A 26,585-nucleotide genomic window follows, 5' to 3' on the forward strand; every position below is an offset into this window, starting at 1 on the left:
GAGATTGTTAAAAAATAAAGACCACATTAAGCAATAATAGGGTGTATCAGTGTAATATAATCATGAACATGTTTTAAAGCACAGAAAAATGCTCTGCTTTTATTAAATATGCAAATATTTGTTATTTGTAAATGTAAAGGTTTAGCAACATGTAGAAGTCCCTCCTATAATCACACATGTATAAGTTGCATAATTATAAACAATAATTGGCTTCCAAACTAGTTGTGTCTTAAACTCAAATTTAGTTGAAGCACAGATACATGTGTGGACAATGTGAAATCAAACTAAATCATTCGGCGCTTTAAGGTCAATAAGTAACAAAAGGCAGAATACAAGTTTTACAAGACATTTTTTTATAAATGTCTGCAGCTAAATAAATAAATAAAAATATCACTTACCTTCAAAGTGTGTTTCTACAATGAGTGAATAATACATTTTCACTCTGAAATCTTCCAGTTCTAGCTTCTAACAGGTGGTGCATTGCACTTAAGTACATTTACTAAAGTAAACATCTGCAGTGCTCATACTTTACACCATTTTATGCTAGTAGGTCTACTTTATACTTCTACTCTGCTGAATATAAAGTAAATCAAACCAGCTCGAACCTTACTGAAATGCAGAGGACACCCTGTATAATTTCTAGGATTCTTTTCTCTATCTTAATTATTAAATTATGGGAAATCCTTTTGTTGTTTTACTTTTTGAGTATTATTTAGAATGCATGCCTTTTAATTCTAACAGAGTAATTCGACACTGCATTCATACATTAATCAAAGTAAAATATCTGAATACTTCTTCTTCCACCACTGCTTTCAAAACCCACTCTAATGGTCTTTAATAATTTAGATTCATTCTCACAGGAGCAGGATGTGGTTACAATAATTACCAAATGCATGGCTTCAACTCTGACAGTCCTGACGCGCCCTCTAGTGGCCAGCCCAACAAATACATAATAAAAACAACCCTAAAGATTCTTCTGAAACGAAAGTGAAGTACTTTTCTTTAAACGGTTATATCTTGTGGTATGTCACACCCGGTTTTTGTTTAGTTCCTGGTTGGATCTGTTCGGTTGTTATTCGAGCTGATCCCTCATTTGAAACTGGTCACCTCATATTGGAGACAGCAAGAAAACAACATGTCAGAAATCGTTGAAATCGATGAAGGATTGTACTCCAGACAGCTGTAAGTATTTACCGCTCATCAATCAGCCGATCAAAATGTATAACTTTAAAATCTGCTGGTCCACAGATACACCTGTTATTTTCACCTGCACAGGTATGTTCTGGGTCACGCGGCGATGCACCGGATGGGCACAGCCAGTGTTCTCATAGCAGGCATGCGTGGTCTTGGGGTAGAAATAGCCAAAAATGTGATCCTGTCAGGAGTGAAGTCTGTCAAAGTACAGGATGAAGGCCAGGCAGCGTGGAGCGACCTTTCATCCCAGGTACTAACCCTGTGTGCTGATAATCTGTTGATCCATAAGTAATTAAACCTATTAGGAGATATATGTGTCAGATTATACGCTATGATTTATGTTAACAATTTCTCGTTAGATCAACAACAGTTTTCCAACTTTAACTTCCTGTTTAGATGACAGGTGAAGTTAGTTTTAGGTTGTATATTCGACTCATTCGACATATTCGACATTCACACTGGTCTTCTTGGTCAGCAGTCGCTGTGTCATATTATATGGAAGCTATGGAAAAAAACTGACTTTTTTAACATACAATTATGTGTATTGTTTGATTCTTATTTTGACATGGAAGCCATTGAAAATAAAAGTGAAACTAACTGCAATGACACAGAACTGCTTAGTAGCTGCTCCGTCAGGCAACTTTTTAGGTTTCTTTTTAGATGGAAACATGCTGTCAAAACATTCAAACAAGTGGCATCTGAACAGACCGGTTCACAGATGAGTCACTGTGATACTGTCAGGTGAACCTTCAACCTGTAATTTCATTTTCCCACCAGTTTTTCCTGAAGGAGTCTCATCTTGGTCAGAACCGAGCCACATGTTCCCTGCAACAGCTGTCTGCCCTGAACCCACATGTGCCTGTGTCAGCCCACACCGGACCCCTGGATGAGGAACTGCTTCTGCAATTTCAGGTACTTAGGTTGAGGTGCATAAAGGCTTTTTTCACATAAACAGTGCGATCTACTGCCTCATTGAAAAATCTAGAATCTATGAATATGGACATATTTTTCATTTAAAATCTTTAACTGCTAGAGATAGATCTCTCAGTGTGTGCCTTGAAGATTTTTTAAGTTTCCAAGCCACACTTGCGTATGTTGCGTTTTGGATAAAAATTGCCTTCTAAAAGGCTGTGATGTCCAAAGATTCTGGTCAAACATATTTAACTCTGATCTTAGATGAACACAGAAAAACACCCAGTAACAACAAGGTGGAAAACAATCTGAGTGGAGAGGGAACTGTCAATTTTTCAGGTGGTGGTCCTCACTGAGTCTTCACTGGATGACCAGAAGCGTTTTGGTGATCTCTGCCATTCACGTGGAATCAAGTTCATTGTAGCAGACACCAAAGGACTCTGTGGGTAAGTGGACAAGGCAAACTATCAAAAAACCACTTGAACCTACTTAAACATGGAACACATAAGTTAAAACAGTGTGTTTTATTTACAGTCAGTTGTTCTGTGACTTTGGGGAGCAGTTTGAGGTCTTGGACCAGGATGAAGATATGCCCGCATCATCAATGATACAAAGTATCTCTAAGGTAATACCCTCCATTTGTTTGATGTCTCTGGCAAATTAAAAACCTCTCTAACAAATCAACAAATTAAAGATATCTGCTTATATGGCTATCTCTGAACTGTCCGATTAAGATTGTAATAATTCCAAATGTTTTTATAGATTTTGTTGAAAATATGCATACATTATTAGTACAACATGTCTTTCAACTTTGGAGGTTGTCAAAATGACTTTGATTTAGGACAATCCTGGAGTGGTGCTCTGCACAGATGACCAGAAGCATAGATTTTCAAACGGTTCAAAAGTGATCTTCTCTGAAGTCCAAGGGATGACGGAGCTCAACAGCATCGCTCCTGTGGAGATCAAAGACTGTGGTCAGTGTTACCTAAAGTCACAGTCTCTTTCCTCAGCTGACAAAAAAGAGTTTAGTCATGAGCCACATGGCACTCAACATTTTCTACCTGTCCAAGCAGTATGCCAGTAGAATGTTATAGTTGTGAGGAGAATTGTTTTTTTATCTGTCATTATCAACTCCTTCACCAGGCTCCTACTCCTTCAGCATATGTGACACTTCGTCCTTCTCTAAGTATGAACGTGGTGGAGTAGTGACGGAGGTTAAACAGCCCTGCATGCTAACATTTGTAAGTATCCAGATTTAGTTTGAAGTTTGAAGTTTTTTGATGTTGTAAATAAAATAACTACAACACCAATTGCAGAAACCGCTGAGCGAGGCTCTATTGGACCGTCAGCTGCTGAAACTGAATGATTATGGAAAAATATGGAGGCACAAGACCCTGCACTTGGCTTTCCAAGCCCTCCACGGCTTTGTGAAGAAAGAACAGAGACTCCCTGATCCTTGGTCTCAGGTCTGTAAAGGTTACAAACCAGCCCATTTATTTGCCAAAACAAGTTTAATAGGATATTCTGTTTTATCATAATCATTAAAAGCAATGTATTGGACTGTTTTCACATACTTTTTCATAATTAATCCCACACAGTCAGATGCAGATGCCCTGCTTGCCATAGTGGGAGAGCTCAACACAGTTGCACAGCTGGAACAGCTGGATGAAGCTGCTGTGAGAATCCTGTCCTGCACAGCTCAGGGTGACTTGGCTCCTGTGAATGCTTTTATTGGAGGCCTTGCAGCTCAGGAAGTTATTAAGGTTAGTTAAAAGGTTGACATACATACATTTCACCTCTCAGTTTTTGATAGAGTATAGCGTTGCTATTGTTACATTGTGTATAATATATGTATACGTAGCACTTGGTGTTGCTTATAGCTGACTGTTGCTCTGTGCACTCTATACTGTACCTGCAGGCGTGTAGTGGGAAATTCACACCTCTTCAGCAGTGGCTATATTTTGACGCACTCGAGTGCCTTCCTGAAGATAAGGACCAGCTCGCAGAGTGCTCAATTTCAGCAGTATGTGAAGAGGTTTATCCATTTTAAACAAATCACATATATCAATCACGAACATTTGATGAGACTTCTGATGTAAACTCAAAAACATTTTTGTACTTCCTCTCTGACAGAAAGGCTCGAGGTATGATGGACAGATTGCGGTGTTTGGCTCAGCCTTCCAGGAGAAGCTGGAAAGGCAGAAGTATTTCCTGGTGAGGGCAGGTTTGGTATTTGTCCAGCAGGGGGCAGACTCTGCATGAGAATACAGGAGCTCCATCTGTGTTTTCCTTTCATCTGTCTGGTTTTAATGATGGCACATGCAGGAAACGGCTGTGATACGGGCGGCATTTCCTGCCAGTGTTGCGGTGCCAAACCCTTTCGCTGTTTCCTATAGAGGTGTTATTTTGTTACTGTTGTGAGTGCTTTGTAAAAAAGAGAGTGCGTGCAAGTGTTTATTTTATCACCGTAAAAAAGGCATTCAAAGTATCAAAGAGTTTGACTGGTAATGTGCAACTTAACTGCTAAAACTAGTCAGCTAGTCGATTAGTAGATCAACAGAATTTATTTTGTGAAAATGTAGTACTCTGTAGAATTGTGTAGGATAAATTATTTTAAAAACAGATTTAGGATTTTTTTAATATGAAGATTTCTTGCCTTTGTTTATTTGAATTCATGTTAATCTTTGAGTTTTGGACTGACAAAACAAGACATTTAAAGACACAACCTTGGAAACTGGGATGGACTTTTTTAGTACGATTAATCAAGTAATCTAGATATAAAGCGGATGAATTGATAATGATAACTATTTATTGTAAATTGCAGACCTGAATGTGCAATAAAAGATTATTCATTTTCTTTTACATTAGACATTGGAACATAAATATAAATATTTGTTTATCTTTAGAAAATAACACAAGCTAATATAACATAAAGTCTGACACAGTATCTCTCGTCATTTGTCTAGGTTGGAGCTGGTGCTATCGGATGTGAGCTTCTTAAAAACTTTGCCCTCATTGGGCTCGGTGCAGGAGAAGAAGGGAACATCACCGTAACAGACATGGACTTCATAGAAAGATCCAACTTGAATCGACAGTTCTTGTTCAGGTCTCAGGATATTGGGGTGAGAAGACACACTGTAATGAAGAACCTCACATGCCATCATAGCTCACTACTTCTTGTTTGACCTGGTTAAGTGGAAGGGTCAGAGGGCTTTACTAATGGGACAAGTTGGGGGGGCTAAGGTATTGTGACAGTCTGAGATAGGTTGTGTCAGATTACATATTGCTGACAAGTTCCATCATTTGTGGCAGTTTTGTTTTGCTGTGTACTTTAGAGGTTTATCAGACAGTTGATCACTAACATCTGAGTAAACAACTCCCAGTGTCTAAACAACTTACGCAACACATAGTTGAGTGCAGTTAGAGGGTATGTTGACAAAAAAATCATTAAATGCACTGAGATTCTGGAGGGAAACTGTGTTTTATCTAGTATTATATAATAGAGAGCAATGAGACGGTTTATAAGTCTTCTTTAGGCTTTAGATGTTGCTGATTTATTCGAACCGTTTGATAGATACAAAAACAAATCTGGATATTCCTTCTGTATGCATTAACATTTTGCTCACTCCATCTGTTTGTGTTCTACTTTGCTGAAAAACATTATCTCTCAATGACACTGACGACTTGCTCACCTGTAAATAAACAGAAACCAAAATCGGTCGTTGCGGCCAAAGCAGTGCGAGAGATGAACCCAGCGATGAAAATCACCGCTCACCAGAATTGTCTGGACCCTGACAGTGAAGAAGTTTATGATTACAAGTTCTTCATGGGTCTTGATGGAGTGGCTGCAGCCCTTGATAATGTGAAAGCCAGTGAGTGCTCTTACTCTGTCTTCCTCGCCATTATTTTTATTTTTATTACAACCGTGAATATACCAGAGCCATATCAACATTTAGTACAACAACCTTTAACTGCTCTTTTTGATTCCCAGGAGTCTACCTTGACGGACGCTGTGTGCAACACCAGAAACCGATGCTGGAGGGAGGAACTTTAGGATGTGGGGGTCATACTCTGGCGGTGGTGCCTCACCTGACAGAGTCTTACGGCCCGGACAAATCGAGTTCTAATGATGCCATCCCGCTCTGCACTCTCAAGAACTTCCCTCACCGCATTGAGCACACCCTGCAGGTACCATGTTAACATATAATTGAGCTGTTTGTTTGAGTTACACTGATCGATTTAACTCCTTCTGCTTCAAAACCTACAGTGAATGACCACAGATAGAAAAAAGGCAATACCTATAATCTATTGTTTTTGACTTTTATTATTCCGCTGATTCTTATATCCACCTCGTTTAAATATATAGAGGTTGAAACTATTGAAAACATATTTTGGAAGAAGTTTTTTACAGGACTCCCACCTTTTGGTCATTAACAAATATTGGAAACATTATAATGACCAGATGATGGTGCTAAATGAAAAGTTAAAGAATCAAAATCAATCCTTATTAATGACATGACATGCATGTACCAATTTTCATTGCAATACAATTACTCTAAAATGTAGTGTGTGCAGTGTATTTTTTATTTAACTGATTGTATTTTCCGTACATATTGTTTTATAGTGGGCCAGAGACCAGTTTGAAGGACTGTTCAAACAAGCACCTGACAATGTGAATCTTTTCCTGAGGTAAGATATGCTTAACTTTTTTCCACAACAAGTGTGGCTTCCAAAAAAAACGTTTTTAATTACATTCGACGATCTGCTGCCAATCTGCTGGCACTTAATTACCACTACTTTCTCATTTTACAATGCGTTTCTGCTCTCCTACAAAGCATTCCAGCAAACCTACAAAACTAATGAAGTGTTTCAAGCTCATTATTTTGTTTTATAAACGGGAAAACATGTAGTTGGCTTTTAGCAGTAAACTCCTAGTAAAAGAGTATTAACAGTCTTTCTTTTCTTCCATTAGAGCTATCTAGCAGCTCAAACTGTTTTCTACAAATAATAGTGAAATATCAACTAATTAGAGACTTTGTGGTTAAGAAACAATTCTGAATAATTAAATAAAATGCTATTTAAAGAAAGTACTATATAATGACAAAAGGCTTTGTCAGTGTGCTGCTGATATACATATTGAGTTGAGATGTGATATTTGCTCGACTTGTGAATCTTTGAGTTTGTTATGAAAAACACGTCATTCTAATTATAATGTCACAGTAACAGATTTGAGCCCCCAGGCCAAAACTTAGTCTGAGTTTTGAGGCTCCGGAGCCCCCCTAATCCCGCCATGTTTTGAGATGTCTCTGTTTGTTTTTGTGAGATTTGATGTAATTCCCCCTCATTGTGAAGCACTTGTGCACTTTCTCGCATCTTTAAACAGAAACAAAATTCATGCCTATAGCAGAAATGGTCATCGTTGGTCAACACAGCCATTACAGTTCCTCCCGTCACACTGATGTGTAGAAACATGTATTATGTGTTTCATCTGAGGTTTCTTTGTGCTGCAGTCATGGAAAAGTGCTGGGTCAGGTAAATGTTGTAGTCCAGTAAATTCAAGCCCTTGTTGATGAGTTCATGGAAAATACAGTCACATTTTGTTGTGTTACCCTCCCACCTGTGCAGCTGTAAGCAGAACTATGGCTCTCAATGTTCCTGTTTAGACCTGTTAAGGTGTAACTGCGCACAGTGGAGGCAGATCCCTTTTTGTGTTTGCAGTGCAAGGCTGTGACTGTTTAACTGAAACATGATAATGGCACATGAACTGTTCAGGTGTGTGGTTTGCAGTTTCACTGACCAGTACACTACAAGATTACTTACTTTCCTTCCTATACGTACACAGCCACGCGTTAAAGGAATCCCCCTAGCAGGACTACACCCAGATTAACTAAGATCTGTTTAGTCATTCTGCTCTGTGCTTCCTTAAATCAGATATTTTTCCATTCACACTTTTCTGCTTTCCGTTTCAAATGTTTTTCCCACTGTGTAACTGGTCTTTCCCTTCCAGAAAAATAGATGTCATAGCTGTTATTCTGTAGGTTACACTCTGAGAATGTATTTTACAACCAGAAATGTTGAGGATACCTGTCAGGTCTTGTCTTTTTGCATTCTAATGATTACCTCATGTATACCTCTATGTCTGTCATTAAATTATGAAGAATTTCTGTATGTTTTCCTGCAGTGATCCAGAGTTTATGCCTCGGACTCTTGGCCTGGGAGACGCTGAGGCCCTGGAGGCTCTTGAGGGGTTGTGTAGCAGCCTGGAGAACATAAAAGCTGGAGGACAGCGTCCAACGAGCTGGGAAGACTGTGTCGGCTGGGCACGGAGCAAGTGGGAGACTCTGTATAACAATGACATCCGCCAGCTTCTGCACTGTTTCCCTCCTGAAGAGGTAAAATCACACGAGGAAAATATAACTCTCTAAGGCCCCATTTCACAGAGCTGTGAACAATGTTGATGCACACAGAGTGGCACTGTTTTTTATGTAAGGTCCTTGCATACAAATCAACTAAAATCCTCCTTGTGGCATTAGCACAAAAGGAAGGCGAGTCAGTGTTTAATTCTTTACATTTAACTTCATTGTGTATTGCAGCATATTTCCCCGGGCTTAAGAACCACTATTAACCTTGTTAGAAAGCTGAAACCACTAAAAGCCATCTCTGATAAATATCTCTGAGCGGCTCTGAGGGTTTGTAATCTGGTGAAGCATGCAGACAGTGATGTCACATCATGCTGTCACACCTGGGGGGGCACGGATCGGTATCAACGCAAACAAACCCTCACTAACTTCAGTCCGGCAACTGGCCGTTTCTGCTTTCATTAAACGTCCCTGCAGGGTTATAGAAATTCCTCTGTCCAATTGTGATTTTCCCCTGCATTTCCCTTGAGAAATAATCTAAACTTTTCATATTATTTCGCTTATAAAATTAATTATTTTTCATGTGGGGCATTATTTGTATTGAGACCATTATAAAATCCTTCCTAAAATGATTGTTACACGTTATAATCAGAACACACTCTATAAACTCTGTGGCAGTTATGTTTTTGCTTCTCTTTTTCCTTCCATAGCTGTTGTGGTTAACTACTGTATACAAGAGTTATGGTTTCATTGTCATCCTGGAAAGTGACTTTGGACCACAAACTTTCTGAGGAACTATGATAAGGCAGCTGATGTCCGTTAACGCTCGCAAACCAACCAGACAAATATGGGTACACAAACATGACAGATGGCCACACTTTCAACATAACGGCTAATTTTATGAGTGTGAGCCTCCATATAGAAGTGTCGTTCTGCATGTGTTTGAACCTTTTACTAACATGACAGTAGAGATAAAAGGCTTCATATTTTGTATTCAAACTCATGCATTACAGTGAGCTGCCCACTTCTTGCTAATTAAATGACCGCAGTTTAAGAACATAAAAGAGGGCTGAAACTAGTGTCTGGAGAGTTATTTAACTTAACACAATTTGTTTTTCGTGTTTTAAATAAAGCAATTTTAAGACATGGTGTTGAGTTAACATTTCAGTTATTTTTAGCACTGTAAATACTCAAATACAATGAATTATCTTCTTTTTTTTAAGATTGATAGACAAATCAATTGTATTATTAAAAAAACACTCTAAACTCAAAAGTCCACCTATTATTTATTATTGAAAGAACAGTGGTTCTATGTTGGACTAGTCTTATTTGTATCATAGGAACGCCTTATACATTCTTAAACTTAGTGATATCATCCTTTTTAATTGTGAAAAGGAGAATGCAGTAGATGCCTTTTGGCTACTTTAGAAAGCCCTCCTGCTGTGAGAACTGGCACCACAGGACTCTCCCTTTCCAGCATATGGACCATTTGGAAACATCAAAGCCCTGAGTCTCTTTGTTTCTTTATCAGACATACAAATTGTGTTGTCAACACAAGACTGATAACAATATTAGTCTGGCAGTACTACGGGAATCCTCCTGCTGGGTCAAAAATGTAAAGGACTCAGTGATGTTTACCAAGTAATACACTCATACTGTATGTTGAATTTGATAAAAATGTCAAGTTTAAAATAATTGGGAATAAAGAAATGGATCCCTTTTTAATTACACCTTGGTATTATTAATAACTACGGTGAGCTCTGTCGGTATATAAAATACAAAAATGTAAATGTGATATTTTAGCTATCTCGAATTTTAACTGAAAAAACGATTTTCTTCTGCGTCCCTTTAGAAGACTGCTGTTGGTCTACCCTTCTGGTCTGGATCCAAGAGATGTCCACACCCACTGACCTTTGACCTCAACAATGTAAGTAGAACCTGGTCCGGCTGCTCTTTTAGTAGTAATCCTGACATGCACCCTAAAACAGGGGACAGGAATCACAGAAATGCCACAGTATTTGTTGATGACTGTTAGCATTCCTTCTTTATCTGATGTGATAGTAACTGTTCCCGACTTTGACTGTGTACTGGATTCTTATCTGATCTGTGAATGCCACTAAACATGCATATGGATAATGAAAGGCAGATAATAATCTCTTATCACGTTCACGTCCTTGATGATTATCTCTACATACTCTAATATTAAACAAAGGAGATAATAAGGTTGTAATGAAGCAGCTGAAATTTACACACAACATAAATAATGGAATAAGAGTTGCTTTCCTTGCATTAATGATTTTAACACAACTTTTCAACCATCACTGTACTTTCAGCCTTTATTCCATCTACTGCTATCTGACTGCTTTACTGTTTATTTTGCCCTTCAATCTTTATGAAATGTTGTCATCTTATGTTTTATAAGCTCTCAACTTTGACAGATGATCCAATTGCACACTCCGGTTTCAGTGCCAATTTTCCTTTTCCTATAAAGTTTGAGTGTATACTGTGTATTAGTTGTGTAGTTCCACTTTACCACCTGTGTGGTATTGGTATTACAAAATCTTTGTTTAAAATATATTTGTTTTCACTTTTAATGAATGATCTGTTACGGTGTGCATGTGTGTAAATCATAAGTATTTACTGCTGTAGATATTCTCTATTTAAAGCGAATCTATTCTATATTTAATTGCTGGATTTATTCATGCATTATGAGTCACACAATGCAACATTAGAACAACTTGTAATTATTCTTATCAGGGAATTTAAGTATTTAAAAGTATACTCAACTGAAGAGAGGTAGAATAACTATGATTTATATGGAAATTATGTTTTCTGATAAAACATGACAAAAGTGTCGATTTAATTTGAAGTTTATATTTGTGTTATGTGTTTTAGAGTACCCACCAGGAGTATGTGGTGGCAGCAGCTAATCTGTACGGGCAGATCTACGGGATCAAAGGCACAACAGACTGCGCTTCCATCAGAAAAACCTTAGAGAAAGTCTCCGTACCGTCTTTCACTCCCAAGTCCTCCGTGAAGATTCACCTCACTGATAAGGATATGGAGGAGGACAAAAAACAGGACAGTGATGATGCTGGTGAGTTATTTGAACTCCATGATATTTAATGTCACTACTCACTGTCTTGAATAATTCCTTTTTTTTCATGTCTCTCTTTGTCCATGCTACAGAAAAAGCCAGACTTGAGGAGCTGAAAGGAAAGTTGGCCTCCCCGTCTCTGAAAAGCTCAGCCATGCAGATGTACCCCACGGACTTTGAGAAGGTAGAGTGGGAGCACAGTGACACCTCTGCTGCACGCTCCGCAGAAGCAGAGACAGACTGGAGGCTTAGCGTTAGCAGGGAGCTGCACTCAGAACTATGGGTGCTTTCAGAATATGACTTTCTTTCCCCTCGTCTTTGGGTCCTTAGTGACCCGAATCGTTGCTTTTGCTCAAAACATTCATGAAACAGAGCTTGCTTGTGCTCTCTTTTCACTGTTAAAACTCCCTGGGGCTTAAATATATGAATCTGAAGAAGTTTACATAGTGAAAAAACATCTTACTGCCAGCTCACATGGAACAGATTTATTTAATATTTAAGAGGTGTATTATAAGACTTTAGGAAACATGCATTTCATTCAACAACTCAGGACAAAGACATAGTGTCTGCACACGTGTCAACTGCATCAGTGAAGGGAGTCCTGAAGGTAGATTTCCCCTGTATGACTGTCAGTCACAGTCTCTCCTCACACTCTCTTTCACTGCCTATTAACAAATAGTCACTCACTGTATGGACATTTAATCAGGTTTAGCGCTGAGTTGTCACCTGGAAGTGTCTGGGGGAGCCAAGCATAAGGTATATATCTCTATAAAGTGATCTGGGAGCACAGACATACAACAAATAACAACTTCCCAAAGGTCTATCCTTAACAGTTGCTTCAGCACAGTAAGCTAAATCAGAATAAAGAAGATCAGACTCTGAATAGACCCAGAATCAAAAACGACTTTGGATTAAAGTTATCAGCCAGTTTCTATAATATGTTTCCTGTAAATGCCAGCAATGTGTTCCTTCAAATTTCATCAAAGGACCAAAGAAAATATTTCATTTCTTTAATCTTATCTACTATTACACTAAACAAATGCAGAATACGATGCAGTTATATTTTAATCATAACATATTGACTTACTGTGGGTGTCTATCCCAAAATATCATTTAATCTTATACCTAATTAAGAAATGTCTCCTCTTTTTTACCTGTTGACCTATTGACCCTGCAGGAAAATCCTTGGTTTCCTGGGAAACCTTGGAAAAGGAGTGCAATAATTAAAATTCTTACCTTTTGATACAAACCTTTTCTTCATCTTAATGGGAATTAAGAGTGTGTAGGCGAGCAGTGTGTCACAGTGACAAAACCTTTACCTCCGACCATACACCTCCAACAAAGACATATTAGCGGAGCAGTTGCTGTAGCTACAGAGTTGAGTGTTAGAGGAATTTAGACAGGCTATAGAAATGACTAGCAGGCAGTGTGGGTGACTCAGGAGAAGCAGTAATGAAGGTGTAAAAGGTATGTCTGGTACATATCGAATATCCTCTTGAATAAGAATGAGATCCCCAAACTACCGTGCTCCCCCTCCTCATTATTGTTTATCCCCACATGCCCAGGTCGTGCTGTGGATAGATGGAATGTGTGTAGGAGGGTTTCATATGCATCAGGTTGCCAGCTAGCCGCTTCCTCACATCCCCTAAAGCCATCGCTGAGTGACAGTCGCCTTCCTAGCCTTTGTAGAGCCGCTGAAGCAGAGGCATGACCTCACTGGGCTTGTCCATCACAACAGAAATCTGATTTCCTCTGCATTCTGATGGGGTGACCAAGTCATGTATTAGGCTGATCTAAGCGACACAACAACAAAGCCTTCAAAGCAGCCACACTGAGCATCATATGACTGCGGGGGGTGTCACTAGGCATGGACATCAATACCTAATCAGATACATTTTGTCTGATGCATCAAGCTTTGGGGCTATTTGAATGACTGATGTACTGTATGTTTATTATCTCACCTAATACAGGATGACGACAATAACTTCCACATGGACTACATTGTTGCTGCATCCAACCTGAGAGCGGAGAACTATGACATCCCTGCAGCCACTCGGCACCAGGTCAACATTTTCTCTCCGTGCATCATCTAAACAAATCTCTGTGAAAGGGAAAACATATTAAAGAGGGATGAAGCTGAAGTGGCAGTATGGATAAGAAAAAAGGCAATGAATACTGCTCCCCGTCTCTTGGGGTCATGTTTTTAGTCAATGCAGCACACACCTGCCCTAAAGCCACAGAATCAGCCGCCTCACCCATTGTTCCTGGGGCAGAACTAATCACAGCACTTTACCTGTCGCCTGGGAGGTGACACCTGAGCCACCTGAGCCAGGCCTTGTACCAGCCGCTGCTGCAGACACACCGCCAGGACAGATGGGGGACTGGGGGAAGGGTCCTGCTGAGGGAGGGGAGACAATAGAGGGTTACTCCTGTGTAATCATACAGAGATTTACACATGTGGCATCATGTTTGGGAATTATATTTCTTGAATTCACCATTTAACCCTGGATTCATGCAAAACGTACAGTATGAATACACTAATAATAATAATAATAATTAATTACATATATTGGAGCGCTTTTCAGAATGTCGAAAGCGCTTTACATTACATATTACACATATCAGACGTGTAACAGTAAATACTGTGGACAATACCCACAGGAGGTAATTAGGGTGAAGTGTCTTGCCCAAGGACACAACAACACTAAAAAGGCAAATGTACCTTAGGTAAAACAATTAATGTATAAAACAATGAAACATTCTGTACTGTTTTGCATTACATCCAACTAAGTGATGTTCTGCTGCTACTATTCCACTATATTTCAGAGTAGAATATCATAAAAATGACTTTTTATGCCACTGACTTCATTTGACATAGGCCTAGTAATTATTTTGAATAAGATGCATAATACAGATTAAAATGTGAACTAGTTTATACAGTAGTTAATTTTAGGTCCAACAACATCAAAATGCTTCTTTTACATTAATAGTATTAGTTAGTACATTTTGATCCCAATTTTTAAATTATACTTAAAACATGACTTCTCTTGTGGTCTAATGTTTTGTTTGGATGGCTATTTTAAGTATATGGTCTATATACTCACCCACTTACTTAAATGTTTCAACCACTGATTGTGGTGGAGATGAAGTATTAAAAAAAACACCACATGAAATTCAAGTTAAATACAAGCACCTTAAAGATGACATAAAATGTGTAAATAAACTGTATGTGTATATATATATATATATATATATATATATATATATATATATATATATATATATATATATATATATATATATATATATATATATATATATATATTTTGCACCACTTACAAATTGTAAAACAACACAGTATGATCATATAATTCTACTTTATTGAACTGCATTTTAATAGTGTGCTTTCCTCTGTCTCCTCCACAGAGTAAGCTCATAGCTGGAAGGATAATCCCAGCCATAGCTACCACCACAGCGGCGGTGGCAGGCCTGATGTGCCTGGAGCTATACAAACTGATCCAGGGCCACCAGGAGATCAGCTCTTACCGGACAGCATACATGTACCTGGCTACCTCGCACATTTTGTTTTCCCAGCCGTCTCGGAACCGCTACTTTGAGGTGAGTAACACCTCTGTACACCCACAGCCATTTTTAGTCAGTCAGTGATTGTGGAAGGTTTAGAGGAAAAATTGACAAAGCAGTCATTCACACTCAGGACCTGAGTAGGGCACTTTACACAGCCTGACAGACTCTTACTGTATCTACATTAATAATTTAAGCCTGTCTACTTTGGGAATAAATATTTTTGGTTCTTTGTAGATTTACGTCCTTCCTCTCTGTCTGGAGCGTATCAAGTCATGAATGAAGGCTCTAAGTGACCACTGCTGACTCTCAATATTTAGCATATGAGCTAAATCCTTTGCTAGCTCAGTATAATCCTCAGGGCATTTCAGTGCAGGTAAAGCATAAACACACCCGTTTCTGCTTCTGTGTTTGCACAAATTAAGTGAATTTAAGGCAACTGTAACTCAAAGCAAAAGTGACAGGAGCTTATTCTCTTAAGACAGAGTCCTTTTTAGGATCAAATTCAAGGTAACGTTTGAGGTTATACCAGGGGGGTCATACTAAGTTCTTTATGCTGTATCGGCCAAGCTTTAAAACACAAACACCAAATGGCTACCGGCCAGATTCAAAAGCCATGGTTCAAATTTTAGGCAGAGTACAAGAGGATATCCCCCTCTAAAAGTCTTTACTGTTTTCCCCTCAATATCTCACCTCAGATATTGGAGCTGCCCTCTCCAGCGTTCTCACTCGGAGCATTGAACCTCTGACAGACAGGGGTCACTGGGGGTCAGCGAGTGGGGTAACTGTGTCCTCTGGGACGTGAGGCTGCAGTTGTAGGGGGCTCTGAGACAGTGTAGGTCTGGTTTCAGCTTCTGTTACAGGCAGAAATGCTGCAGCTGCATTAAAGTCTGCTGTGATGACAGAGGCAGCTGTGGCTTTCTGCGCAGTTCTGAAGTTCCAGGCGTGCCTTCTTCCTTACTTACAAAGACCCCGGTGTTCTCACAGTTGTTGTCAGCGAAAGTGTTTTCCCATACTTCTAAAAATGTGCTGACCACTCAGAAAGTCAGGGGTTATATTTTCAATTGTTGAATCATTACGTCAGAGGGATGGGCAGACGTTCGATGTTCCAGACCAAGGCTTTTTCAGCAGCCTCAGAGTGTTGTATTTTCACCTATTAGGGCATTGGGTGTCTTTATTCTTAGACAGAGAGGTCACCACTAGAGGAAAAAGGCTCAGCTGAGGTTCAGCATTCTAAGGGTTAGGTTAAATTCTAGCATCAATAAATGAGGAACACACATGTGCTGGTACATACTTGCAAACACAGAGAGGATGAGAGAAAAAAATGGTTGGCTGCCAAAGCTTTAGCCTTGTGAGTGGGAGACGCTCTAATGTCTGCCAAAGAAAACATTTCAGTTATAAGTCCTCATGATGAACTTAAGTTTGTCCGTGATACCTTGTAGGAAAATAGTTCAGCTCCTTTTCTCTACCAGTTTCCCTTTCTTTCATTGCAGTGTGTTATCCACATAGGTAACTGTTAAACGACAAGTCCATAGCTGTGTTATAGTTGTTTCCACTATATGGGCCGCTCACAATTATTCAGCCCTATTTCAGAGTGTTAAATAAAGTGAAAATAGTTTATTTTATCAAGCCTGTAATTCGGATCTTCTCCAAAATGTAAAGGCTTCTTCCTTCAACTATGCGGCCGTCTTCCACCATGTTTTATTAAAAATCAGGACAGACATTTCCCTGTAATCCTGATGGCAGAAAGACAAACTGAGCTGATACATAACCTTCATGGCGGAGGTAATTCACAGATTTACAGGACCCTTATCAAAAATGGAATCAAGAATGTAAACATAGATTATTCAATTCAATAACTTAATTTAGCCGACAGAAATGGAAGCAGAGACAAAAGCAACATACCTATTAATACTGTTTAATCTTTAATCTGTCTAGGATTAGAGAAGGTTTTATTAGGCCCCCTTTGAAGCAACTGCAGACGTGCAGCTGTGAAATATCACTGATCAGACATGCAGCATCAAGAGCTCGGCTTACTTTTCCAATGACTTAGACCTCTCCCCTCGTGAGATCAGTCTCAGTTCATTAATATCAAGTAACAACACTCACGTCTCACTGGTAGTATTGGTGGTCCACTCAGTGTTCTCCCACAGTGGAGATGAACCACCACATCACAGCCTTGCCAGATGTTTGTCAGTCATCGTAATGAAACCTGCATTATCACAACTCTGAAGAGGAACAAATATGTTAATGAGATGTTTTTTTGTGATTGAAGGCTTTAGGAAAAGGTGTTTTAGATGTGGCTGTGTACCACAGTATCCACACAAAACTGTTCTGCACACAGGCTGTTTAACCGAAATAGATTACAGTTCGTTCTCCCACCATGCTAACCCTTTTCCAGAAATTGTTGCTTTAAGGCAGCTGTTTCCCAAAATAGGAAGTTCCCCTGGCCTTCCCTGCTGATGTTATGGAGGCAGAAATATGTAAACAAACGGGGGGCTGTCCTTGTCTGCTCAACACTGCGATTCTTTAGTATCATTTTCCTCCTAGTGTTTATGTTTGTCACCCGGGGGTCCAGGGCACAGGCCATTAAAGGAGTACCAAATCTGGCAAGCTCACAGAGATGGATTTCTCTAGTGCTAGAAATGTTTGAACAAAATCTAATTTAGACGTCACCATATATACATGAAAGTGTGTTGTTACTCGGCTCGGATGGTGCTGCCACAGTTTTAAAGCTGCAGTCTTCAAGCCAGAATGTCCTACTCTACTGTCGGCACCCTATTTGTCATTGTGTTTAGATGGTTTACTGGAAATTGACATTTAAATATATAAATAACTGCAAAATACAGCATGACTTTCTTATGATGACAATTTCTTGCAGAATTTAGACACATATTTTCAGTGATATTCACATTTTCCAGATGTTCTATTTAATTAAAGTGGCACCATTCAATCTTTTTTATATATTAGAGTCTAAAAAGGGGGTGCTTATGATGGAGAACCCACAGAGGATTATCACCCGACTCAGAAATTCCCTGAGCTTTAGATGACAATTTAGTTGTCTGTCGGGTTGATATTATGATTGTACAGCATGCAAATGGATTTTCTGCTTCACTCTCGCCAATCTCTACAACCGTTTCAGGCAGCAGCCCACAGATTGTTTCAGTAACATTTTAAACCAAATGGTAAATGTTTGCCTCTAACAGCATTGAGACAAGGTTAGTGACTTGCTAGTTTATGTAGTGGAGCATTTAGCAACAGTAAGGAGGCATATATTTCCCTGAGGAGTTGGCGGAGACCCCAGCTGAAAGGAGAGTAAATATTGGAGTCATGAGGTCGTAGGTAATACATTACGATTTTGATTTATCTTATTCCAATGCTTGGGATTGGCCAGAAAAAGATAAATTAATGCTGGTTGAAATGCAATCTTGTTTGCCAGTTTTACTTTACAGCACATAGGAGCTCAGAGAGAGTGCATGGTTTGTTATTGCAATCACCAAACCTTGAAAGACACCAAAGGATAATTCAAGTACAACAAGGATTTATGAGTGCTGTGCTCCTGCAGCTGTAACCGAGCTGCAGCCCCAGCAAAACCTGTGAAGTGAAACATCACCCGGCCCAGTCCAGGACAGAGGAGGACGTGTTTCAGCTGGATATTAAATTGCTCCATCCCCAACCCCTCCAGCAGCTCTCTGTTTTAGTGTCTGCTGTCTTTGCTTGTCTGATGGGCTGCCTGCTGGTTGTGTGCCATGTAAATACTCCCTCTTCCATGTCTCTGCACACCTCCTCCACACCCTAGTCTTAACTCTGTGCCCTTTCACGCTCCCTCTGTGCCCTTCTTCCCCAGCTTGCCCTTTCGGTCTCTAATTGAATTAACAGTGTTAGAGGCATGACTCCTGATCTCAAGAAAGCCACTCCAAGGTTGACACTCACACTGGTTCTTTGTTAATTGCCTGCAGAAATGACGGGTATTTCCTGCCTTCACAGGAAGCAGTGTATTGAAACCAGATTTCCCAGTGATCTCGCTGTAAGGTCTGGACAGCACCAGGAGGAGGCAGGGGGTTTGAGATCATCTGCTCCAGCCTCTGTTTCTGATTACTTTGTATTCATCACTTGCTCAGCAAAAACCCCCTTTGCATTTCTTGTTGGATATGCCCTTTGAGAAATCAGGAAGACTATGATAGGTTATGTCAACCTTTTTCCAATATATCCAGGGTGGTTGCATGTTGTTTTACAGGCAAACCTGCAGCTACTCTATTTGTGATTTCAGCACTTATATAATTGAAGGTCGCACATCTGTCACACAAATAAGAGGGGCTGGCTCAAAGAGAGAAAGAGGACAACAAAGGGGGAGATTTACCTCACATGTGGTTCAATCTATGTTGGCCTCCTCAGACTGTGCCAGAAAGGGTGAACATGATCCAAGGCCCTCAGTATTCCTCGGGGAGCTCCGGCGTGGAGCTGCATTGTGCAGTTTGTAACTTAAGACCCAGACATGAATAGTGCTCACGGGATAATGAGTAATCTGTGATCAACATCGACGGCTTGTGCCTTCTGTTGTCCTCCAGGTTTTTTGTTGGTGGTGTTATTGTGTGGTTTGCCTTGTGTTTTTAAGTAATGTGTTGTTTACGATGCATTGTTCCGTCACTGCTGGTTTTCAGTTCCCTACAAATCATTAGCTTCCCATTTTTTGTCATCAACAAAAATGTTATTCCTGTACATGGGTTGTTTATTTGTGTAGCATCAGACAAGAACAGTCATTTTCCAGAGAACATTCAAATATAGGTCCACTTATTCATATAATTTATTTAGTAGCGTATGTAGAACAGCTCCTAAATTCACCATGCACCCTATCCATTTAGCCAAATTAAAAAGCAGGAGATGTTTGGTAGTTAGCAGCTCTTTCAAATCATCCAAAAAAATATCTCCTCATCACATACATATTTAAGCCACAGGCCAGACTGTTTAATGAGTAACACAATAACGGGAAGGCCCGCCCTTTAACTAGCTGAATCATGGATCAGGCCTCTGTGATGACAATGAGTCCATATCTACTTCTCTGAAGGGTCCTTGAGCAAGGCAGTAAATCCCAACCTATTTCCGAGTCACTACTCTGTAGTTGACCCTGACATCTCACTGTACTGTAGGTTTAGCTTTTCCCACGTTAAAGGGATGTGAATGGGTCTCTAAGAGATACACATACAACTTTAGAGGGTGTGTGAAGAAAAAAGAAGGCTTCTGGTTTTTCGCCATGAAATCAAGGACACATTGTTAAAATTACTGCAGATATTGAGTTGTTAATGTCCTGCTGTTATCACTGTAAACTGTTTGTGGGAACAAAAATCTTAACGGACATAACAACAGTAACTAATCCTAGCATGCAATGAGTTATTTACGCCACACTTAATGGATGTTTTCCCTCAAATGTACCCAAGTCTTTTTATTTTTAGAACCTTTACACATTTCCAAAGTCCATTTTAATCAATTAAAGTAATTCTGCTTGTCTATTTTTCATTAATGCAAAGTAGATCAAGCAGATTTTGTGAGGCAGGTTATATTCCTCAATAAAAGTCAGTGTGTATACTTGTCTGTTTAAATAGCATTAAAAAAAGAGCTTTTACTATTGTAATGGTATTGGTCATGATAATTCAGCTGTGTGCTGTGATAGCTAGTTCATTTTTCTTCTTCTGTGGTGTCCAGCACGTGTTTCATCCGGTAGATTCAGTGGAATGTTAAATAAACTGGAAAGCAGATGAAAACGATTATGTCTTCTCAAATAGCTGGAAGGAGCTTATATACTTATTTTCTTCCCAGTTTAAATAGTAGAGTATCCACTTCTGATCAACAACACTTTCTCTACACCAAAAGCAATAAAGAAACCATAAACAGCAATTAATTTGTGTCTTTCCAACCTTTCCATGTATCTATTATTCCTCATCCATTGTTGCTCAAGTTTTCCCCATGTTTCTCACAACTTCTTACCTTCAGGCCAGTTCCACTCAGTGGAAGCAGCATGTGGAAGTTATTAAAGCTATCTCTCCTCCTGCTTCATTATCCTCTCATTAAAGCACTAATGCTAGCAGGAGATGGGCTGCAGGTTTGTCATTAGTGATATTACATGTAAGTTTCTAGGCTGCTCCTGATGCCATGAGTCTAAGCATTCACACATGAACTCAATAGGCATTCCATTGTCTTTCTTCTTCTCGTCCAGTCGTTTCTCGACCAAAACACACAGGAACCGTTACCTCATACATGGACAAAACCTTACAGCATGGGTCGCTGTATGTGATTATGCCACTTGTGATTAAGTGTGTCCTCCGCTCTGTGAGGCACTGCAGGACAGTCCGTCTGCAGACTGCATGATGTACTGCATGTTGTAGGCGGTGCACATAAGGCACTGACTAACAACATACACATGTCCGCATTCTGTAATGGAAATATAAATAAAGTTACGACACATGAATGTGCTCATAAAGGATTTGGAACCGTGTCTTTACATCCATAAGGTTGTTAATAACTCCTAATGAGTGTATGAGTGCTAATTCTATGCTTAACAAGGAAATTAATCGTTTTGCCTCAATTTCCTTTTGTAATAAATGAGATAGGCACTCACACCAATTGGCAACAGTCTTTTTGGCAAAGCTGGGTGGCTCTGGCCTTGAAGGCTCACACATCATTAGGCAGACAGTTAAAAACTAAATTGGCTCTATTTGGTTCCATGTTTGTTGCAGCCCAAAGAAGGCCTGTATTGGGCTGAGGCAACTGCAAAGTGTGCAGGCCTCCAGTCATTTAGGGATCACAAAAAGGAAATAGTAATTCAGGGGGACATGAATTACTTTCACATTGCAATGTGATTATATTGGCTAAATGGGTCAAACCAAATAATAAAAGCTATAACACTCTGGTAAATTCAGAAAATGACCGATTAACTGTAATGCAGCCTTTAAAACATGGAAAAGACACTTATGCAATATTAGAATAACCAAAATGTACCAAGTCTCATATCACAATAACAATATAATATCAATACATCGCCCAGCTCTGTCTGTGTGTATGCTTCAACTGTGCAGATGTAGCTTTAATGAATGCTATTTGAACTGTGTGTCCCATGTTATCTGTCTGTGTCCATCATCAGTTAATCTTACAGTTTATCATGCCGACAAGAACTAGACCAATTCATATTGACAAACATACATCAATAACCTGCTCCAGTGACCAGCACATGTAATAGTTACATCATTCCATGTAGCATTACACCATGTAACCTAACAGTGTGACCTTTGATTACTCAGGCGTTTAATCAATGGTACAAGCTAGGATGTAACAACAGAGGACACACTGATCACAGTTTATGGTCAGAGCTGTGTGTTGTTATTGAATTTATCCCTGTGAATAAACCTTAAAACTGCACAGATAACAGCTCTGTCCCCATTTTATATTACATCCCAATAAACAATATGTGCTATAGTAATCATAGAAGTCATAGTGTATGTGTATAACATACAAGACTCATTAATTTTTAGGCTGGGAATTGAAAAAATTGCTAATTGTGTTCACTGATTACACTTTCCAATGCCTCACTTAAAAACATTGTATTGATCATTTGTTGTTTTATAACGGCAACTCTTTCTATCAGACATTTGCTGTTTGGGTGTCTCTGCAGGCCCCAGCATGTCACTGGCCCATTTGTAAGAGGAGCACTTTATTGACTCTGTCCTTCTGCCCCAGGTCATTTTCAGTCAGGCGGAGCGCTGTTATCTTCTCATTTGTAAGACAATCGCATAGAAATTCTGTTTGCTGTTTTACACGTCAATGGAAGTCTTTCAAAAGTAACGGGCTGCTTTGAGCGTGTGTGTCGAACCAGCACTCTTCTAAGCCTCCTCTGTCACTCCTCTACCTGCACAAACTCATCCTTCAAAACCAAGAGTTGTGAGAACATAAATGCAAAGCTTGTTTAAAACTAAATTGTTATGTATTTACTGATATATTGTTTTAATGTATTCATTTGGGCCGTGTGTGGCTGGTATCCTGTCAAATCTCTAGGGTGTTGAAGTGGGCTGAAGGGAGCAGTTGGAGGTCTCGGCCATCTGTGTCTTCAGTCCAAAGAGAGTGGTGATCAATAGTGATTAGGTGGCAGATGACACTCCCGATCATACAAAGGGCCACTTTACATGACAGTACAGTTTCTCCTTTGTAAAAAAAAAGCCATACAGGAAAACATAAACAAAAATGTTCCTGTAGACAAAGATAAACTGCTCTGATTTGGGCAAATCTACTTTATAAACAGGATTTACATGATATTAGCCTATAATGTTTTTTAGTGGTTTAGAGCAGCGGTTTTCAAAGTGTGAGGCGCGCCTCCCCTGGGGGGCGCCAGAGAGCTTCAGGGGAGGCGCAGCTTGAGAAAAAGAACAACGAGAAAAAGACGAGTAAAGTGACACTTGCACACTTTTGGCTGTCTGTGGAGACTGTGGGTTCCCCCACCTCGCCAAAAAGGCTGTAAAAGTGCTCATTCCCTTCACCTCCACCTACCTGTGTGAGTGCAGGTTTTCCGCATTGACTTTGATCAAAAGCAAGTGCCGGTGAAGGCTGCAGCCAGAGGATGATCTGCGTTTATTCCTGTGTGCATCAAAGACGCAGACTCATTGTTCCCACTAAAGTAGGGGTGAGTGTAATAAGGAGGCAAAGTTGACGTTCAGTGTGTTGCCGGGAGCATATAAGGATTTATCCACGATGTTGAAAATGTAAATTTAAAAAAATATATATGTGTTGAGAACACCGTGCGAAAATATACGGGTCGTGCTGCAGCTAGATTTGCCTGTCCTCTGTAAGAAGGTGTCAGCGACTGACATGCAAGGAAGAACGGCTGTCCACAGGCTGTTCCAACTTTAACAACTTTATTAACTTCCATGGTAGTGAATTGAACATGCTATTGTAATTGGGTGTGTGGTATATTTTCATGCACGCACACGCATGTTCCACAACACACTGAACAACACTCAATTGTCCGATCGCTACCAGTGTCCTTGCGATCTTGTTATAAGTTGAGACCATTCGGGCTTATTCTAGAGGGGTGCAAAGAATAGTCCAAGTAGTGGGGGAGTTTTATACAACATGTTTAAAACATAAAGATAAAAATGTTTTAAAAAGTTATTGTTTAATGTTTTAAGGAGGTGATGCTACTCAGCCAATCATATCGGTGCACTCAGTGAGTCAGCACGATAGATTCAAACACACACACAGAGACGAGACAAGAGGAGAGAAACAGTCTTCATTTGATCTTACTGGACCTCTTTGAAATGCAATTGAATACCCCTGCATTATAGCAACAACAACAATAATAATAATAATAGCAATAATAATTGGGAGGGGGGGCGCCGCTGTTCTTATGTTCTCTGAGGGGAGGCTCACCTTCCCACACTTTGAAAACCCCTGGTTTAGAGAACATTAAATGGGGCGGCTGAATTTTAGAGGTCAGTGGTTTGATCCCCAGCCAGTACATACAGTATGAGTGTCCTTGGGCAAGATACTAAATCCCAACCTGCTCCCGTTGGCACGTCTACAGTATTGAACTGTATGGAAGTCGCTTTGGATAAAAAGCATCAGCTAAATAACATGAAATGTTATTAAACGAGTATTCAACCAATTTAGCCTTGCCCTCCTATAACATAATCAGAATCAGTTTCCCAACTGATGCCGAACAAGAGATGTTTTTTATTCCACATATTATTTTTCCTTTCTCCACAACATGGCGTCTACAACTCAACCACCAACGGTTATTTCTGCGATTTTGGGGGTGTGACGCTAGTAGCAGTCTTTCTGACTCTTTACCCTCAGACTTTTCAGTATAGTCTTCAGCCCCAACTGACACTGACTCAAGTGACAATTAGTAGACAATGTATCATACTTCACATAGTTTTGCAAAAATGCTTTATTTTACTACTGCAGTAATACCCCAAGGCTTGTGAACAGACTTTGAAGAGAAAAGATTGACTTGACTATCCACTACTTTTCTAGCTATTTCTGTTTCTTCTCTAGTATATCTGAAATAAACTTGTGATATATCTGCTTGTACTTAAATGTGCATATAGGCTATAGTAGTCAGTGGCATCCTTATCATATATTCAGAAATAAATGGCGCTTGTGTTTGAGGCTCAGTCAAAGGGCTTGTCTGGGGCATGACGTCGCTGTGAAATTAACAGGATTGTTTAGAAATGGAAGCAAAGAGAAGATAAAGGAGATTAGGTTGAAAATATGATCTAAAAAGACCACACAGATCCTCCGTCTGCCTCCCCTAAACCTTCTTTGAAGCACTCCAAAGAGAAAGCGTTGCCTTTGAAGAAACAGGCCTCTAGCCACGACTGGTTGTAAAAGCGTTTCCACTGTTGGGATTCAGTCCAGATAATGAAGCTGAGGCAGAGCGTGCCTCAGCAGAGCTGTTTCTTGTGGCAGAGTGCAGGGAGCGGGACTTATTCCTGTCTCCAAAAATGCGCCATTGTCTTAAAGGGCAAGATTAAAAACTTGCATTATGAATACACTCCAATGACCTGTGCAACATGACCAGCATTATTGTGCTCCCTGAAGGGGATCGCAATCCAACTTGGATTAATTCTCCCTCCTTATCAGGTTCACTTGGCTGAACTTCCTCTGGCTGCACTACATTCCCATGCCCTCACGTATATCTGCAGTCAGAGGCGGCTATTTTTGGGTTCAGTTTCCCTTATCATAAGAGACTTTATTGTGTAAGGTGCTGTTCAGCTGCCCTGGTTAGGTCTCCTGATTTGAGGGGATCCAGAACACAGATGCAATAATACTTCATGCTAGCGCTATGAATATTGAAAGTATGTGAACGTTACTCTAAAATAGAGGTTTAAAAAGTGTTGTTTGATAAGTGTACTTCTACAATAAGCAGTTGAAGACTCTAGCAAGTTGAGCTGAACTGCAACCACAATCGCAAGTTTTCTTTTCAGGTCTTACCAGATATTCTCAGATGTTGCTGTGACTCAATGACTCATCAAGTTGAAATGTAGGTATTATTGAACATTTAAGTTATTTTGGCTGGGTGAAATTAAATATAAAAAAGTGTAGCCATCAGAAAAATAACATAAATGGAGGTACTTTTTAGCATCTCACAGTTTTCAGTGTTGAAGGAATCTAAAACATCCATTTAATCCAAATAGATTAATAAAATGTATTCTGTTATTGAGGTCCCTTCTACACATCACTTTATAAAGATCAGTACGTTTTGAGTTTCCCTGAATTCGCCCAGCAGGCTCGTGATTTATTGTGTGTTAAAGTCATCTGTATTTCTATTTCTTATGTGATCCTATTTTACTGTTTTAGGACCACACAATTGGAAGTAGGTGTGTTTTTTTAATGATTAGATTAATTTGAATTATTTCCTGAAAGCTATTACTGTCTACATTTAGGTTTGTCAGAAA

The 26,585-nt window shown here is 39.6% G+C and overlaps 1 protein-coding gene across 3 annotated transcripts in view; it reads left to right on the forward strand.

Annotated features, from left to right (window-relative positions):
- The first annotated feature begins 992 nt into the window (after positions 1-992).
- The window catches only part of uba7 (ubiquitin-like modifier activating enzyme 7), a 34,191-nt gene continuing 8,598 nt past the window's right edge, over positions 993-26,585 (forward strand). For 2 of the 3 annotated variants that reach the window (XR_004556599.1, XM_034138654.1), the window contains exons 1-21: positions 993-1,182; positions 1,276-1,444; positions 1,972-2,106; positions 2,446-2,552; positions 2,641-2,731; positions 2,948-3,080; positions 3,250-3,347; positions 3,423-3,572; positions 3,705-3,869; positions 4,025-4,141; positions 4,240-4,320; positions 5,073-5,228; positions 5,813-5,978; positions 6,098-6,294; positions 6,731-6,795; positions 8,288-8,498; positions 10,318-10,392; positions 11,361-11,562; positions 11,655-11,746; positions 13,533-13,625; positions 14,989-15,180. Coding sequence is in view for 2 of the 3 variants with exons in the window: in XM_034138654.1 (XP_033994545.1) it covers positions 1,136-1,182; positions 1,276-1,444; positions 1,972-2,106; positions 2,446-2,552; positions 2,641-2,731; positions 2,948-3,080; positions 3,250-3,347; positions 3,423-3,572; positions 3,705-3,869; positions 4,025-4,141; positions 4,240-4,320; positions 5,073-5,228; positions 5,813-5,978; positions 6,098-6,294; positions 6,731-6,795; positions 8,288-8,498; positions 10,318-10,392; positions 11,361-11,562; positions 11,655-11,746; positions 13,533-13,625; positions 14,989-15,180 (2,742 nt within the window). In the remaining variant the exon portion in view is untranslated. The remainder of the gene's footprint in view (positions 1,183-1,275; positions 1,445-1,971; positions 2,107-2,445; positions 2,553-2,640; positions 2,732-2,947; positions 3,081-3,249; positions 3,348-3,422; positions 3,573-3,704; positions 3,870-4,024; positions 4,142-4,239; positions 4,321-5,072; positions 5,229-5,812; positions 5,979-6,097; positions 6,295-6,730; positions 6,796-8,287; positions 8,499-10,317; positions 10,393-11,360; positions 11,563-11,654; positions 11,747-13,532; positions 13,626-14,988; positions 15,181-26,585) is intronic. The other variant, XM_034138655.1, reaches the window with a different exon arrangement.

Source organism: Trematomus bernacchii, unplaced genomic scaffold (genome assembly GCF_902827165.1).
Source record: "Trematomus bernacchii unplaced genomic scaffold, fTreBer1.1, whole genome shotgun sequence".
Lineage (NCBI taxonomy): Eukaryota > Metazoa > Chordata > Actinopteri > Perciformes > Nototheniidae > Trematomus > Trematomus bernacchii.